The 15,677-nt window shown below is 34.2% G+C and overlaps 1 protein-coding gene across 4 annotated transcripts in view; it reads right to left on the bottom strand.

The window, feature by feature from the left end:
• Positions 1 to 15,677, bottom strand: part of VPS13C (vacuolar protein sorting 13 homolog C) — a 210,849-nt gene that overhangs the window by 157,863 nt on the left and 37,309 nt on the right. For 2 of the 4 annotated variants that reach the window (XM_044665387.1, XM_044665389.1), the window contains exons 6-9: positions 5,930 to 5,992; positions 3,324 to 3,389; positions 2,988 to 3,097; positions 2,031 to 2,090 (exon numbers count right to left, since the gene is read on the bottom strand). In XM_044665387.1, the coding sequence (XP_044521322.1) occupies positions 2,031 to 2,090; positions 2,988 to 3,097; positions 3,324 to 3,389; positions 5,930 to 5,992 (299 nt within the window). The remainder of the gene's footprint in view (positions 1 to 2,030; positions 2,091 to 2,987; positions 3,098 to 3,323; positions 3,390 to 5,929; positions 5,993 to 15,677) is intronic. The other 2 variants (XM_044665388.1, XM_044665390.1) reach the window with 1 other exon arrangement.

The raw sequence follows: 15,677 nt of genomic DNA, 5'->3' as shown, positions 1-15,677 counted from the left end.
GGAAAAGATTTCAAACAGCCACTGGGAAATGAAATTCTTTGAGGAGATAGCAAGGGATTAATGAGCAAGTGAAATCTAGTAGAAGTCTGATAGCATGAATTTACATACTGAATGAGAAACAGCAAATTTAAAGCCTAATTTTCCCCTTTAAAATTCTAGGACAGTGATGGGTAAACTTTTTAAAGAGGGGGCCAAAGGAAAGGAAATGCTCATCTGTCAATCTGTTTCAAAGGCAACTCTTTTGAAGTTTCATTGTATTTTATCCTACTCATTGTATTCGTCAGATTAGGAATAATGTCATATGGCTGGATAGAATATTTCAGGCCCCCTTCCCTGCATCTGGCCAGCAGGCCGGGTTTGCCCATCACTGTTCTACAAACAAACAAAAAAAAATAATTCAACATTTACCATATCTATTCATATTATTGGTTTTTTTTAATATATTATAATGGGACAGCTGGGTGGCTCAGTGAATTGAGAGCCAAGCCCAGAGATGCGAGGTCCTAGGTTCAAATTTGGCGTCAGACATTCCTAGCTGTGTGACCCTGGCCTACCCCTTATCACTCTTCTGCCTTAGAACCAATACACAGGATTGATTCTACAACAGAAGGTAAGGGTTTTTAAATAAAATAAAATACATTATACAAGTAGAAACAAAATATTATATAATTTATTCTCATGATGACCAGATAAACCAGAAAAAAATCTCCGAGAATCAATGCAGCTGCAAGGCTTGCATCTCAAAGCAAGATAAGAACAGCTAAAGAAATGTGAATATGGTTAATCACAATAAATTCCTTTCACAATACAAGTCACAATCATAGACTAGGGAAAATCATAATGTAAAGAAATCAGTCTGAAAAATCTCATCTGAAAAATATGGAGGGGGGGTGAATAGGAAATAACTGAGAAGAAAGAGAATGTAATCATAGATTTATTGTTCACATTTGCTTAATAAAATTTTTAATTATAAACTGAAAATTAAAAATAGCTATTCTGCAAATATCTTTCTGAATCACAAATAACCTATTTGATATCTCACAATACAAGTAAATTTAACAAATTTTTAGACATCTGTACATAATTTTAAAGATCTAGATTTAGATTTATCTATATCTATAGATATAGGCATCTATGGATATAGATTAGATTTAGACATCTGTACATAATTTTAAAGATCTATAAGTTATAAGTTATCTATAGGGCTATGTTTCTGTTCTTTCAAAGATCTATTGGAATTGTTGATAGCATTTGTGTAGTGAGGTTTGTTTTTCCTTTCAGATAAATGTGTCAACTTCTCTATTAAATAGGAAAAGTAATATTTTCAGGCTTTGGGTATATATTATTTAATTATTGGTGTATATATACACATATACATATATATACATATATATATTAATTAAAACTGAGAACCAATAAGGTAAAATTTCATTTCCTTAACAAGTCAACCAGTTTAATACATAATTCAACTGGTGGTGGTGGTGGTTTGACATTTTTTGTTTATATTTTTCTATCTATGTCTACATCTCAAAGCATATAATTTGATTTTTTTAATATGTCAGGCTACAAAAATTTAAAGGGGAATTTTGAATGTAACTTTAAGCAGTAATTCTGAATTACTCAGAAAGATACAAATGTTATTGCTATAAAGAGTTGACTGTAAGAATTAGTTTTTGTTATAAAGGACTACGTGCTTATTTCATTTGTTTTCATATCCCTAGAACCTCTAGGAGAGTGCCCAACATATAGCAAGCACATAATAAATGCTTGGTTATTGATTTAAAGTAATGATAGATACTTTTATGATTTTCTTTTTCTATTTATAAGAGCCAATTCAATTTTCAGAAAAATGTTAAGCTAGCATGATATAACTCTTCATATAATCGTCCTATTAAACTATAAAAGGGTAGTAGTCATAAATATAAAAATGGTTACAGTAATCTGCAGGTACTATAGATAATTCATCCTCTGTCTTTATGAGAACTATTTATACATTCCATAAAAATTATTGAAATAAAAATAAACATTACCAAAAGACTAAATTCTCCTAATGTCACTCCCAATGAGAGAGGTCGTTTTGGATCAGTGACCTATCAGGGAAAAATATAAAATATACAATGAAATATACAACACTCCAAAACAGAACAACTAAGTGTCTGAACAAAGTATGACTAATATAAGCAAGGGAACGTAATCCTAAAAAATGAAATTTGACATCATAGGTATCACTTAAATTTGGTATAGTAGAACTTTTGATTAGACTATAGCTAGAGAAGCTAATATCTTACTTAAAAAGGATAGGCTTGGCCTTGTATTATGTGGAGGAGGGAATGAGATTTTTTAAAAAGTAAGGAAAAAAAATAAGAACCAAAGGGGGAAGTATTTAGGCAAAGACCAATGGAGAAAAAAGTTGACTTAATATTATCATCCAAGTTTACTCCAGACCATCTGAACATAAAGTGAAAACAAACAAGAGTTTTCAAAAAATAAATAACAAACCCTAGTGCAAAAACATAATAAAGTAGTTAACAAGGGTCTTTAAGTGTTCAGAACATTTTCTCAAAGCAAAAGCAGAGCAGGTAACAATTTCTTGACTTTTCTTAATAATAATTTCATTCTTCAATCCACAAAATCATACTTTTGCTTAGTCAAATTAGAGAAAAATGCATTTTCTAATACTCTCCAAATGAAAGGAGATAGAAGACATAAAAGTATACAAGGTATCAGAGGAAAGCTGTTCTGAAATTAAAATTTGGCCAAAAACAGTCTACATATGGAGTAATAATTTGCCACGTGTAAGATACATATAGGTAAATGAAGATCTAACAACATAAAGAAAACTAATTGATTATTTTTAAAATATTCATGTTCTAGTAATCCTAATTTTTAAAAAAAACATTAGCTTAAGATATAATTATAACTTGCAGGGCCATAGCTTTCATTTATTTTAAAAAATAATTATCAAAAGCATAGCAAATTGAACTTACATCATCTTCATACTTAATATGAATATCTGTAATTTTCACTTGAACATTTTTAATGACCTGAGTCGCCAACTTTTCCAAAAATGTATCCTTTTTTTCTTTCTTTGGTTTATCTATGAGAAAACAAAGAAATACTAAATATTAAATAAAGCTAAATAGCTAACATGCTAATACATAATGATGATAACAGTTAATACAGTTTGAAGAGAAAATAAGAAGTATTATCAAATTTGGCATTATTTTTAAACTGACATAACATTTTAGGGAGTACCTTCAAAGAAATCAAACATAGAAATATATTTGTAAAAGTATGTATCATAAAAAGCTGCATGTACCTACCTCTTGAACGATCAAGACCTTTAAAAGGTTTCTTAAAATACTTTTTGTGCTTTTTACGTTTACGTCCTTCTCAATGGAAGCATTTTTGTGAGAAAAGGATAGAATTTAAGTTAGACTACAGAACAGAAAAGAAAAACAAGAGGAAAAGACAGAATTCTTCCTGACTGCAAACCTCAATCCCCATTTTACCTCTTCCAAAACAGGCTTCTACTAGTCTACGTAAAAAATACCTTCTAAAACCCAGCTGCTATTCAGCTATCATCATATTAAATATATTAAAATATATTGCCCTTTTAAAATATTCTCCCACTTTTTTATAACATCATTTTAACTTGAACGTACTATCAATACTTTAGAAACACACATCAGTGATTCAGTGAGGAACCAGTAGGAAAAGATGCAGATATATGTTTATTGTAGTCTGATGGGCATAAGTAAGTTAAATTTCTCATCATTTCCTAAGAATAGAATGCTTACAATATTATTTACTATTAGTTATATTGTTCAACTGCATTAACTCCTTACTAACTTCAGAAGAAAGGAAGAAGCACCTATAAGCAAAGAAACAACTCGAAATTGAGTACTTAAAGAAACTACAATCTAAAATTAATTTTATGATAATACATCAGTTCCAAATTTCTTTAATATAGTTTATATTCATGTTCTAGCAATATAAAATCAACTAACATTACTTTAGATTTAAAATCACTTCCTCAGATTTGCCTTGTTATATGTTGTATAGTTTTTCTTACATTTAAAACCAAGATTTCCTTAAAACTAAATTGCTGAGGGCAGCGAGGGTGGCTCAATTGATAGAGTCAGGCCTATAGAAAGGAGGTCCTGGGTTCAAATTTAGCCTCAGATACTTTCTAGTCATGTAACCCTGGGCAAGTCCCTTAACCCCAACTGCCTATCCCTTGCCATTCTTCTGCCTTGGAACTGATACTAGTATCAATTCTAAGAAAGAAGGTGTTTTTTAAAAATAATAATAAATTATTAAATAAAAAATTGATTACTCAGTTCAAAAATGTTCAGTAATACAAGATGGCTTTTTTTGCTCATATTAGCAGTTCCTGACTGCCTCCTTCACATTCTTGTACCTGCTGGATTTAACCATAAGAAAAGGAAAAGGCAGGTTACATGAAAGGTATATATAAGAATATATGTAAATCTAAAATTACTGGCAAATTTATGATTCATCCACTCTTTGATGTCATACTAAACTGAAATAAAACTAGCATGCAACGTGAATATATTTTAAACCTAACCAAATACTGAAGCGTGTCATCTTCAGCAAAATTATCTTATTTAATAATCAAGAGTAGTAACTCTAGCCTAGAAAAAAGTTAACGTAAGAAAGCTTATTTTTAAAAAGAAATCTAACCATTGAGGTTTTACTATACATTAAAATTCCAGGAACAATGCATAAGGACACTTATTAAATGCTATTTATTACTATTAGTAGATATTAAAATGTTTCTATGGAATTAACTTGATCTATCCTACTTATATCCTAGCAGAATATGGCAAAATTATCTATCACTGATGTGGGCAAGACAGGCTCACAGCTTATCAAAATTTTGTAGGTAAACACTGAACTAATGTAGACACTTCTGCTATGGAGTCCCTATTAAAAATGCCTGCTACATAATCTAGACCAACTGTTGATGATCTATTATGCTTGGATCTACTCCCAAAACACATCTAAGGAAGAAACAGAGCACTTTTCTTCGATTCTCTGACAAGTGCTATGTAAATTGTTTAATCTATCATAACAAAACCAAATGTTAACCATTTCTACCTAGATCAGTAGTTTCAGCTATATCTTTTAAAATAAACAAATTTTTCTTTGCTATTTAATCAAACTTAAGAGATGTACCTTTACATGATTATTTCTGAAAAGTTCTACATAAATTAGAAGTTATTAGTCAACTGTAATTTACAATGCACCCAGGAAGTGTATTATATAAAGTAATATTAATCCTTCAGTAAATCATCATCTTCTCTGTTTTTTGTAGAAAACCAGATTTTCATATGAAGGATGAAAATGGTCCTTTTCCACATTACAACTTTCCATACTACAGTTTCAATATATGCAAAAGAAATTAAATTTTTGGAGGAGTTTTGCAGAAGCCACAGCCAACATGCAAAGACTATCAGACGACACAGGAAAAGCTTTAGAAATTATATAACCTAAGACCAAATACCTAACCCAAATTTTATAATAAGGTTCTGTAAACACCTCATAAAAGAAAAAAAAATTCATCTTTTTTTTCTGGTACAAAGGAACAGTAAAAAAATTTTACATGGATTTTCCAGATAATGGGGACACTGTGTCCTTAACCACCACGATGTGGAAGGGACACCTATACTACCTGTGAAGTACAACAAAAGCCATAAACTAAGATTCTGAAATTCCAAAAGTTACTTAAATAGCATTAAGGTAGCAGTGTAGGCTCACAGATCAGTGAAATGATAAAATTATTTTCCTATATTATCCAAAAGTGCATCTCCACAATAAATAGGCTTTAACTCAAAAACATAAGCATGAAAAGGCACTTGTCTTATAATTAGAAAAAGTAATATAATTAATCATGCATACCCACCCGACTTGATGTCCTTGTAAACAAAGTTCTCCAAGCCATATATGAACTCCCCTGAGTGTACGCCTGCATCCCCATGGTAGCAATAACCAAAATGCAAGGTATTTATAAGACTCTTGAAAAAATTTACCTTTCATTCAATATACAACACAAACTTAAACATAATTATCTGAATCAAGTTTCAATTAACAAGACAACTGAGATGGGATTATACTGAACTAAATAAACTATTTCTAAAAAAAAAAAAAAAAAAGGTTAGTTTAATACAATCTCAGTTCAGAATATTCCTAAAGAAACATTCTTGTGGTTCTATTTTGGGCATTTAAATAAAAGACTGAATAAATTTTATTTCATTAATTTAGGATTAAGATATTCTTCATAATGTGTAATTTGTAAAATCCAAAAAACAGCACATCAACTATGGCTAATGTTTTACTGACTTCGTCAACAATAATCAAACAGAAACATAAAGAGGGAAATCATAAACAAAATAGGTGAGCATAGAACAATATACCTGTCAGATCTAAGGGAAAGGAAGGAATTTAAGACCAAGCAGGAGATAGAGAAACAAAATGTAAAATGAATAATGTTGGTTATATTAAATTTAAAAAATTCTGTACAAACAAAACAAATGCAACCAAAATTAGAAGACAAGCAACAAATTGGGGGGGGGGGGGGAAGTGTAACAAAAACCTCTGACAACAGTCTTATTTCTCAAATTTATAAGTAGCTAAGCCAATTATACAAAAAAATCAAGTCATTCCCCAATTGATAAATAGTCATGGGTCATGAATAGGCAGTTTTCAGATAAAGAAATCAAAACTAAACATAAGCACATGAAAAAGTGTTCTAAATCTCTTATAATTAGAGAAATGCAAATCAAAACACTAAGGTACCACCTCACACCTAGCAGATTGGCCAATATGACAATAAAAGAAAATAATAAATGTTGGCAGGGATGTAACAAAATCAGAACCCTAATGAATTGCTAGTAGAGTTGTGAATTAGTCCAGCCATTCTGGAGGGAAATTTGGAACTATGCCCAAAGGGCATTAAAAGAATCCATACCCTTTGATCCAGCCATACCACGGCTAGATTTGTACCCAAAAGAGAAAGGAAAAATACTAGTACAAAAATATGCATGACAACGCTCTTTGTGGTGACAAAAAATTGGAAAATGGGAGGGGTGTCCATTGATTGGGGAATGGTTGAACAAACTGTGGTATATGATGGTGATGAAAACTATTGTGCTGTAAGGATTGATGATGGATCTGGAGGCTTTTTAACAATAATCAAACATGCCTGAATAAAATCTGTTTATACTTTGGGTTTTTTTCTGCATGATAAGAGTAAAAAACTGGGAAAGCACTGATTCCAATTTCAATTCTTCCAAGCAAGAATTTAGACAATTTAAGTATCCAAAAAGAATAATAATTTATTGAAAGTGAAAGTATTATATCACTTGGGACATAGAGGATTCAAGAAAGTAAGAAAAAATTATTAAGCTATGAAGATTTTTAAATAAAGATTACATATACTGACCATTTTTAGCCCAGGAAAAGAAAATGCAATTCCCACCCCCTTTTCAGAGGTAGAAGTCTATGGATGTAGGATACTGCATATACTCTCAGATATTGTTGAGGTGTTCATCTAAATGAGTTGTTTTTCTTTCCTTTTTAAAAATTTTGTTATAAGATATGTTCATTTCTCTGCAGAGGAGGAGGGAGGGGATAAATTCTAGAATGAAGATAATGTAAAAATATAGCAATAAAAATATTATTGCTTTAAAAGTATTGCACAATTCTTCCCTTCTCTCTAAGCCTACAACACTAGCATTTTTCAGCAATTTAAGCAGACTTGAAACCATACTTTATTGAGACACCATTCACCATGAATTTCTCTTCTCCCTTTTATTCTACAATACATTTAGCGGCAGCCATTCTCAACTCTTTCACTTCAGTTTCTTTTTTTTTTTAGTATTTTATTTTACCAATTGCTTGTAATAACAATTTTAACATATATTTTCTGAAATTATAAGATCCAAATTTTCTTCCTCCCTCCCTTTTCTTCTCTCTCTACACCAGGGGATGGTAAGTAATTTGATCTGGGTTATACATGTATTATCAGGCAAAACATATTTCATATTGGGCATTGTTGTAAGAGAATATTCATATAAAACTAAAACCCCCAAATAAAAACACAAATAAACTAAAGTGAAAAATAGTCTGCTTTGACCAGCATTCCAACTCCAACAGGTGATGGATAGCATTCTCTGTCAAGAAGGCCTTCAGAATTGTCCTGAATTATTGTATTGCTGACATTTGATCATCATACAACATTGCTGTTACCATGTACAATGTTCTCCTGTTTCTGCGTATTTCATTCTGCATCAGTTCACTTAGGTCTATCCAGCTTTTTCTAAAATCCTATTCTTTCCTTACAGCACAATAGTATTCCATAACCATCTCACATCACAATTTATTCAGACATTCCCAGTTGATGAATATCCCTTCAATTTCCAATTCTTTGCCACCTCAAAAAGAGCTGCTATAAATATTTTTGTGCAAACAGATCTTTTCCCCTTTTATCTCTCTGGAATACAGATTTAGTAATGGCATTACTGGATCAATGTATATGCATAGTTTTATACCTTTGGACATAGTTTCAAAATTCCCTCCAGAAACATTAGTTCCACAACTCCACCAACAATGCATTAGTGTCCCAATTTTGCCACATCCCCTCCAATATTTATTATTTTCCTTTACTGTCAAATTGGCCAATCTGATAAGCGATAAGTGGTAAGTGGTGCTTCCCCAGACTTGTCTTAATTTGCATTTCTCTAATCAAGAGTGATTTAGAACTTTTTTCTATAAGACTATTGATAGTTTTTATTTCTTCATCTGAAAACCACTTGTTTATATCCTTTGACAACTTGTCAACTGGAGAATGACTTATATTCTTATAAATTTGACTCAGATCAGAACCCTATTTATTTGAGAAATTTGGCCTTCATCAGAGAAATTTGCTCTAAAATTTTTTCCAGTTTATTGTTTCCCTCCTAATCTTGATTACATTGGTTTTCTTTATAGAAAAATTTTAAAATTTAACATAATCAAAATTATTTTACATCTTTTAATGTTCTCTATGTCTTCTTTGGTCATAAATTCTTCCCTTCTCTATGATGTGACACATAAAACATTCCATGCTCCCCTAATCTGCTTATGGTATCACCCTTTATGGCTAAATCACATACCCCTTTTGAAGTTTTCTTGGTATACACTGTGAGATATTGGTCTATACCTAATTTCAACCATACTGTTTTCCATTTTTCCTAGTAGTTCTTGTCAAATAGTGAGTTCTTATCCCAAAAGCTAGGATCTTTGCGTTCACTTCAGTTTCTGATGAAGAAGTATCTCTCAGTGTCCATTAAATCCATTTCAAAACAATCATTAAAAAGATGGTTAGTAGAAGTTGGAACCACACCCAAAAGGCCATAAGACTGTGATGCAGCAATGTTACTACTACGTCTGTATCCCAAAGAGACTGAAGAAAGGGATAAAGGACCTACTTGTTCAAAAGGAATTATTGTAGCTCTTCCTGTGATCCCAAAGAATTGGAAACTAAGGATATCCATCGATTAGGGAATGGGTAAATAGGTTATGGTACATGATTGTAATGAAATACTATCCATACTTAGCCATAAGAAATGACAATGAGGACACTTTCAGAAAAACCTGGGAAGAGTGAACTATGCAGAACCAGAAAAACATGGTACACAATAACATCAATATTGTATGAGGATCAGCTGTGAATGACTTTTAACTACTATCAACAATTCAAAGATCCAAGACAACTCCAAGAAACTCATGACAAAAAAATGCTATCCACAGTCAGAAAAGGAATTGATGGAGTCTGCATGCAGATTGAAGCATACCATTTTTTGCTTTATTTCCTTCATGAGTATTTACTTATATGTGTGACATGTCTTCTTTCACAGCATGACAAATATAGAAATATGTACTGCATGACAGAACAAGTATAACCTGATATATTGCATGTCGCCTTGGGGAGGCAAGAGAAGGAGAAAAAAAAATTTGGATTGCAAAATGTCAGAAAGTAAATGTTACATACACTATAAGAAGTAAGCAAATTAATTTTTTAACTTGGAAAGAACTACATGAAATAAAGTTAAATTAATAGAACCAAGAGATTTTATATATAGTTACAGATTTGATATTTGAAGCAAAACTTGTGAATGTTTAGTTCCAGAGAATGAACTGAAAAATGGAAACATGAAAAACATAATCTATATATACTGTTTGCTGAACAGTACCCTTCTATGGTATGGGGAGAATAGGGAGATATTGAGATGTCTGGAAATAAATCCTATTAATAAAACCTTTTTTTAAGAAAAAAGAAAATGTTAAAAATTGTTTGTGTAGACAATTGGAAAAACAATAAAGTCTATGGGGGAAATAAAATAATGGTTGGTAAAAGAAAAAGTTACTACAAACAATCAGCAGGACTTCAGTAACCAATCATCCTGATTACCTTTTTTTGACATAATTACTAAACTAACTGATGAGAAGAATGCAATGGACATACTTTGTCCAGATTTTAGCCAAGCTTTTGATAAAATATCTAATATAATTATCAGGGAAAAGATGAAAAGGCATGGATTAAACAACAATACCATTAAATGCTTTCAAAATTGGTTAGAGATGGCTGGACTCAATAGAATTCATCATCAATGTGGCAAAAGATCACAAGTGGAATATTTCAAGGAGCTGCAATTAAGCCTTGTGCTATTTAACATTTTAATCAATGGCTTAGATAAAGACATAAATAGTATGGTAATCTAATTTGCATACAATAGAAAACTTGGAGGAAGAAATAACACACAACAGAATCAGCCAAATGATATAGCTACCAAAAAAAATTAAGGCAATATAGAGCTGAATAATTAAATATACTTTCCACGAAGAGGGAGACATTAGTCCCACTATACTTTAGTCTCATCATATCTCACCAAGAGTACTGTGTTCAGTTTTGGGTGCCACTGCTTAACGAATACCAAAATAAGGCAGAAAATATTCAAAGGGCAACTAAGATGTTTGTGGCTTTGAGTCCAGATCACATAACGATCAATTAAAAGAACGTAGGTAAGTTTAGCCAAAACATGGAAGGCAGGTATTATCCTCTATGCCTCACTCTGTCTCACTCCTCACCCACTCCCAATCCAATCTACTACTAAGTTCTGTTGATTCTACCTTTTTAATATCTCCCATATATTATTCCTTTCTCTTCTGACAGTGTAATATACTGGTACAGGCCCTCAACACCTCATACCTGAGCTTTTGCACCAGCTTTCTGGGTAGTCTCCCTGCTCTCCCCATTCAAATTCATCCCCCATTCAGTTAGCAAAGTGATCTGACCAACTCAGACACATTCTCAATTCAATCACCTCCAAAGGCACTCTGCTAACTCCAAGATCAAATATAAAATCTTGTTTGGCTTTTAAAACCCTTCATAATCTGGCTACTTCCTGTCTTTCCAGTCTTCTTTGACCTTATTCCCCTCAATATACTCCATGATAACAAGACAGTCAATCTCCTGAAAGAACATTTTCATTGACTTTCCCCATACCTGGAATACTCTCTTATCTCTGTCTACTGGGTATCTTTCAAGCCTTGGCTAAAATCCCACCTTCTATAAGAAACCTTTGCTAATCGTCCTTAAAGCCAGTTTCTTCCCTCTCGGATCATCTCCAATTTATCTTTTATATGTTTTGCTTTCAACATAGTGGTATATATGTTGTCTCCCCATTTTATACTGTGAGCTTTTTGAAGGAAGGGGCTAATTCTGTCTTTCAGTGTTTAGCACAGTATCTGGAATATGGTAGGTACTTAACGAATGTCAATTGATTTGACTTGAAATGACAGCTTTTTTTAAAGTATCTGAAAAATGAGGATAAATTAGAAGCCTTCCCAATAAGATCATGAGTGAAACAAGAATACCCATTGTCACCTCTATTATTTAACGTTGTACTAGAAACACCTTTGCTGGTGGAGTTGTGAACTGATCCAATCATTGTTATATTCAATAATTCAATAAGAGATGGATGCCACCTTGACTGACACAGATGGCAATTGGGAGACTCAGAATATTCCCAGGTGCCATGAGCCAGGGGCAAACGTCCCTTGGGCCTCACCCTATATATACCCCTCACAGCCATTTTGGGGGAGGTCTCTGGACTCAGAAGTCTCTGGACTCAGAGGCTGAGAACTGGAGATCACAGATCTCTGCCAACCTCTGTGGTTCAATCTGGGCAGTGGGTGGCTGGAAGGGTGGTTTGAAGGGTGGAAAGGATAGTTTAAGAAGAAGAGGGTAGGAATAAAACTGAATCTATTTCCTGATAGACTGTGAGAGCTAGTGAATCATCAACACTAGTAGTGAGAGAGCTGAGAGAATAAAGACACTCAATACATCTGCAGCAGTAGTTTCCCTATTCTCTGGCTTGGCTGTGGCCAGGTCCAGCTGGAGATAAAGGGAGAGGTGATATATCAAGCCTGTAAGGGGGGGAAAAGGGGTTTTATGGGTTCAATATATTAAAAGATAGTCGCCAGAGGATTGAACTATTATCAATCCTCAATTAAGAATAATCTCAAATCAAAATTTACTTTTATGAAAGTTTATTTACAATTAAGAAGAGAAAGAGAAAATAAGGAAATAAGAATCTAACCCAGTAGGTAATTTATTACAATCCTCTAATTAACCCAGGTAGATCTTAACCCTCAGCCAAGAGTTAGAGGGCCAGGGGCCCAGAGGTGAATGGAGCAAAACTTCATTCACCGAGTCTACTAAAAGAATTTTCTTAAGAGAAATTCAGGAAGATTCAGTAAGTCTTTAACTCAACACATGGAATTCAAAGAAGATATTTAAAGCAGTCTCACCAGGGTCTCAGCATTCCAACACTCGTCCATGAACCAGAAGAGGTCCATCACCAGACGTCCTCTTCAACCAAAGACCTCTCACTCACTCAACTCCCTCTTTTTTAAAGGGGTCACTTATGCATCACTTCCCGTGCCTCCCTCCTAATTTGTATGTTCAATCACAATAGATGGGTACTGCCTAGGGGGCAGTCAGTTGATTTTGATTCATCACCCACTATAGCACACTGTGGGTTACAGACCTCCCAGAATTAGAGGTGCTCTCACCTTTGGTGATTAAATCTAAAGATGGGCAGTGTAGACTTAATCTAATTATCACAAGCCTCCACCTGATCAATGGCCTCTAGTCCTGATTGTTAATTAGTCCAATAGATAATAGATCTATAGGGTTTCCAATCCCCAATCCTTGCTTGACCTTGTTATCCTTTCCCTACTTATAGATAAAAGAGTGTTCAAAAACAAGTACCTTCCTGAGTGGTCTTTCTATCACGGCCCTTGGGAAGGGAGTCAAACACAGTCAAATCCTGAACATTATCCAAGGCAGATCAATAGCCATATACATTGGCATGAATTGCAGTTTTTCAGAATCTCTGCTTTATTATGAATAAAGACCCCTGTATCTTTGATCTCATCTCTCAAGCTATCCTTGAGCTTCTTGAGCAAATCTCAATCTGGCTTTCCCCTGAAAAGATCACATCTCTTACAGCCTTTTCCAGTGACGCTGTATTGTCTTTTCCTTCCTCAAACTCACAGGGCCTTGAGGAGGAGTCAATACTTATTTTCAGACCTATATGCTAATACTGTCTCTAAAAAAGTAGTAGCTCATATTTAGTTAGTACTTTCCAGATTACAAATTATTTTCACCATAGCAATTCTGAGAAGTAGTCATCACAAATAATATTATATACATCTTCTAGGTGAGAAAATTGAAACCCTCATTCCTGGTCATCTGAATCATATGTTTCCTTCTGGATTTCTATTCCCACAGTTCTTTCTCTAAATGTGGTTAGCATTCTTTCTCATAAGTCTCTGAGTTATCCTAGATCATTATTGCATTGCTTTTAGTAGCAAAATCAGTAATATTTGATTGTCCACAATGTTTCAGTTACTATGTATAATGCTCCTCTGGTTCTGCTTATTTCATTCCTCATCAGATCATGTAGTTCTTTCCAGTTTTTATAGAAATCCATCAATTCATCATTCCTTATAGCACAATAGTATTTCATCACCATCATATACCATCAGCCATTCCCCAATCGAGGGACATCCTCATTTTCCAATTTTTTGCTACCATAAAAAAATAGTTATAAATATTTTTGTACAAACAGATCCTTGCCCAGATTTTTTTAAATCTCTTTAAGATATAAACCCGGTAGTGGTATTGCTGGATCAAAGGGCATGCACCCTTTTAAGGCCCTTTGGGCATGATTCCAAATTGCTCTCCAGAATGGTCAGATCAATTCACAACTCCACCAACCACATCCCCTCTGACAATTATCATTTTCCTTTACTTGGCCACTTTGCTTTTTGCTGTTGTTATATTCAATAATCTGGGAAGAGATGGATGCCACCTTGACTGACAGGGATGGCAGCTGAGAAACTCAGAATGTTCCCAGGTGCTGTGAGCCAGGGGCAAACGTCAGTTAGCTCTACCCTATATATACCCCATCACAGCTACATTAAAGGGGGTCTCTGGACTCAGAGGCTGAGAACTGGAGATCACAGATCTCTGTAAACCTCTGTGGTTCAATCTGGGCAGTGGGTGGCTGACTGAAGGGTGGTTGAAGGGTGGCCAGGAGGTTGAAGAAGAAGAGGATAGGAAAAGCCTGAATCTATTCCTGGCTAGGCTGCAGGAGCTCGTGAACCATCAACACATTTGGTGAGAGAGCTGAGAGAACGATGATCATCAATATATCTGCAGCAATAGACTTCCCTATTCTCTGGCTTGGCTTTGGCCAGGTCCAGCCAGAGATAGAGAGAGAGGTGAAAATCTCAAGCCTCCACCAGATTATTAGCTTCCAGTCCTGATCATTAATTAGTTTAATAGATATTAGAACAATAGGGTTTCCAATCCCTAATCCTTGACCTTGTTATCCTTTCCCTATTTATAGATAAAAGAGTGTCAATAACAAGTACCTTTCTGAGTGGTCTTTCTATCACGGCCCTTGGGAAGGGAGTCAAACACAGTCAAATCCTGAACATTATCCAAAGCAGATCAATAGCCCAATACCAATTTATCCAACCCCAGGTTGGGCCTGGAGAGGTTACCCATCTATCTAACCTCTTAGGGGTCCCTACTTGGGCAGCTGTTAAAGAATCCCTAACAGGTTATCAATCAAACCTGTTAAGAGAGAAGGGGATAACTTACAGCAGCAGCCAGAGTGATAGGAGTAGGTGTTCCTCCCACCTACTACAGCTGATATCATAGAAAGATACTGTAATGCAGGGTTGCTAGCAGAAGTCTTTTGCTTTTACAAATTTAATTGTAAGGAGCCCTGGCAGTTAGAAGTTTTAGAATGTTCACAGAAAGACAGTTGGAGCATGAGACTATAAATAGTGATGAAGCTCCAACTGAAGGGCTTTTGCCTTTTGGCTTCGGCATTGGCCTGTGCTTATTGTCTTTGGGGCATTTTGGACCTACCTTGATTTCTCTGGACCTCTCCCTGATCTCCCCATTATTTCCCCTGAATTTCCCTTTGGGCCCCTGGAGGGAGGGTGGTTTTGGTGGTTGGACATTGTGGGTTTAGCTTCTATAGGAAAGTAGGACATCCTTAAATCAAGCCACCCCCTTATTTAGTGAT

The sequence above is a fragment of the Gracilinanus agilis genome, chromosome 2 (assembly GCF_016433145.1).
Source record: "Gracilinanus agilis isolate LMUSP501 chromosome 2, AgileGrace, whole genome shotgun sequence".
Classification (NCBI taxonomy): Eukaryota; Metazoa; Chordata; class Mammalia; order Didelphimorphia; family Didelphidae; genus Gracilinanus; species Gracilinanus agilis.
The sequence above is the reverse complement of the archived record's forward strand: the minus strand, read 5'-3'. Positions and strand labels throughout refer to the sequence as shown.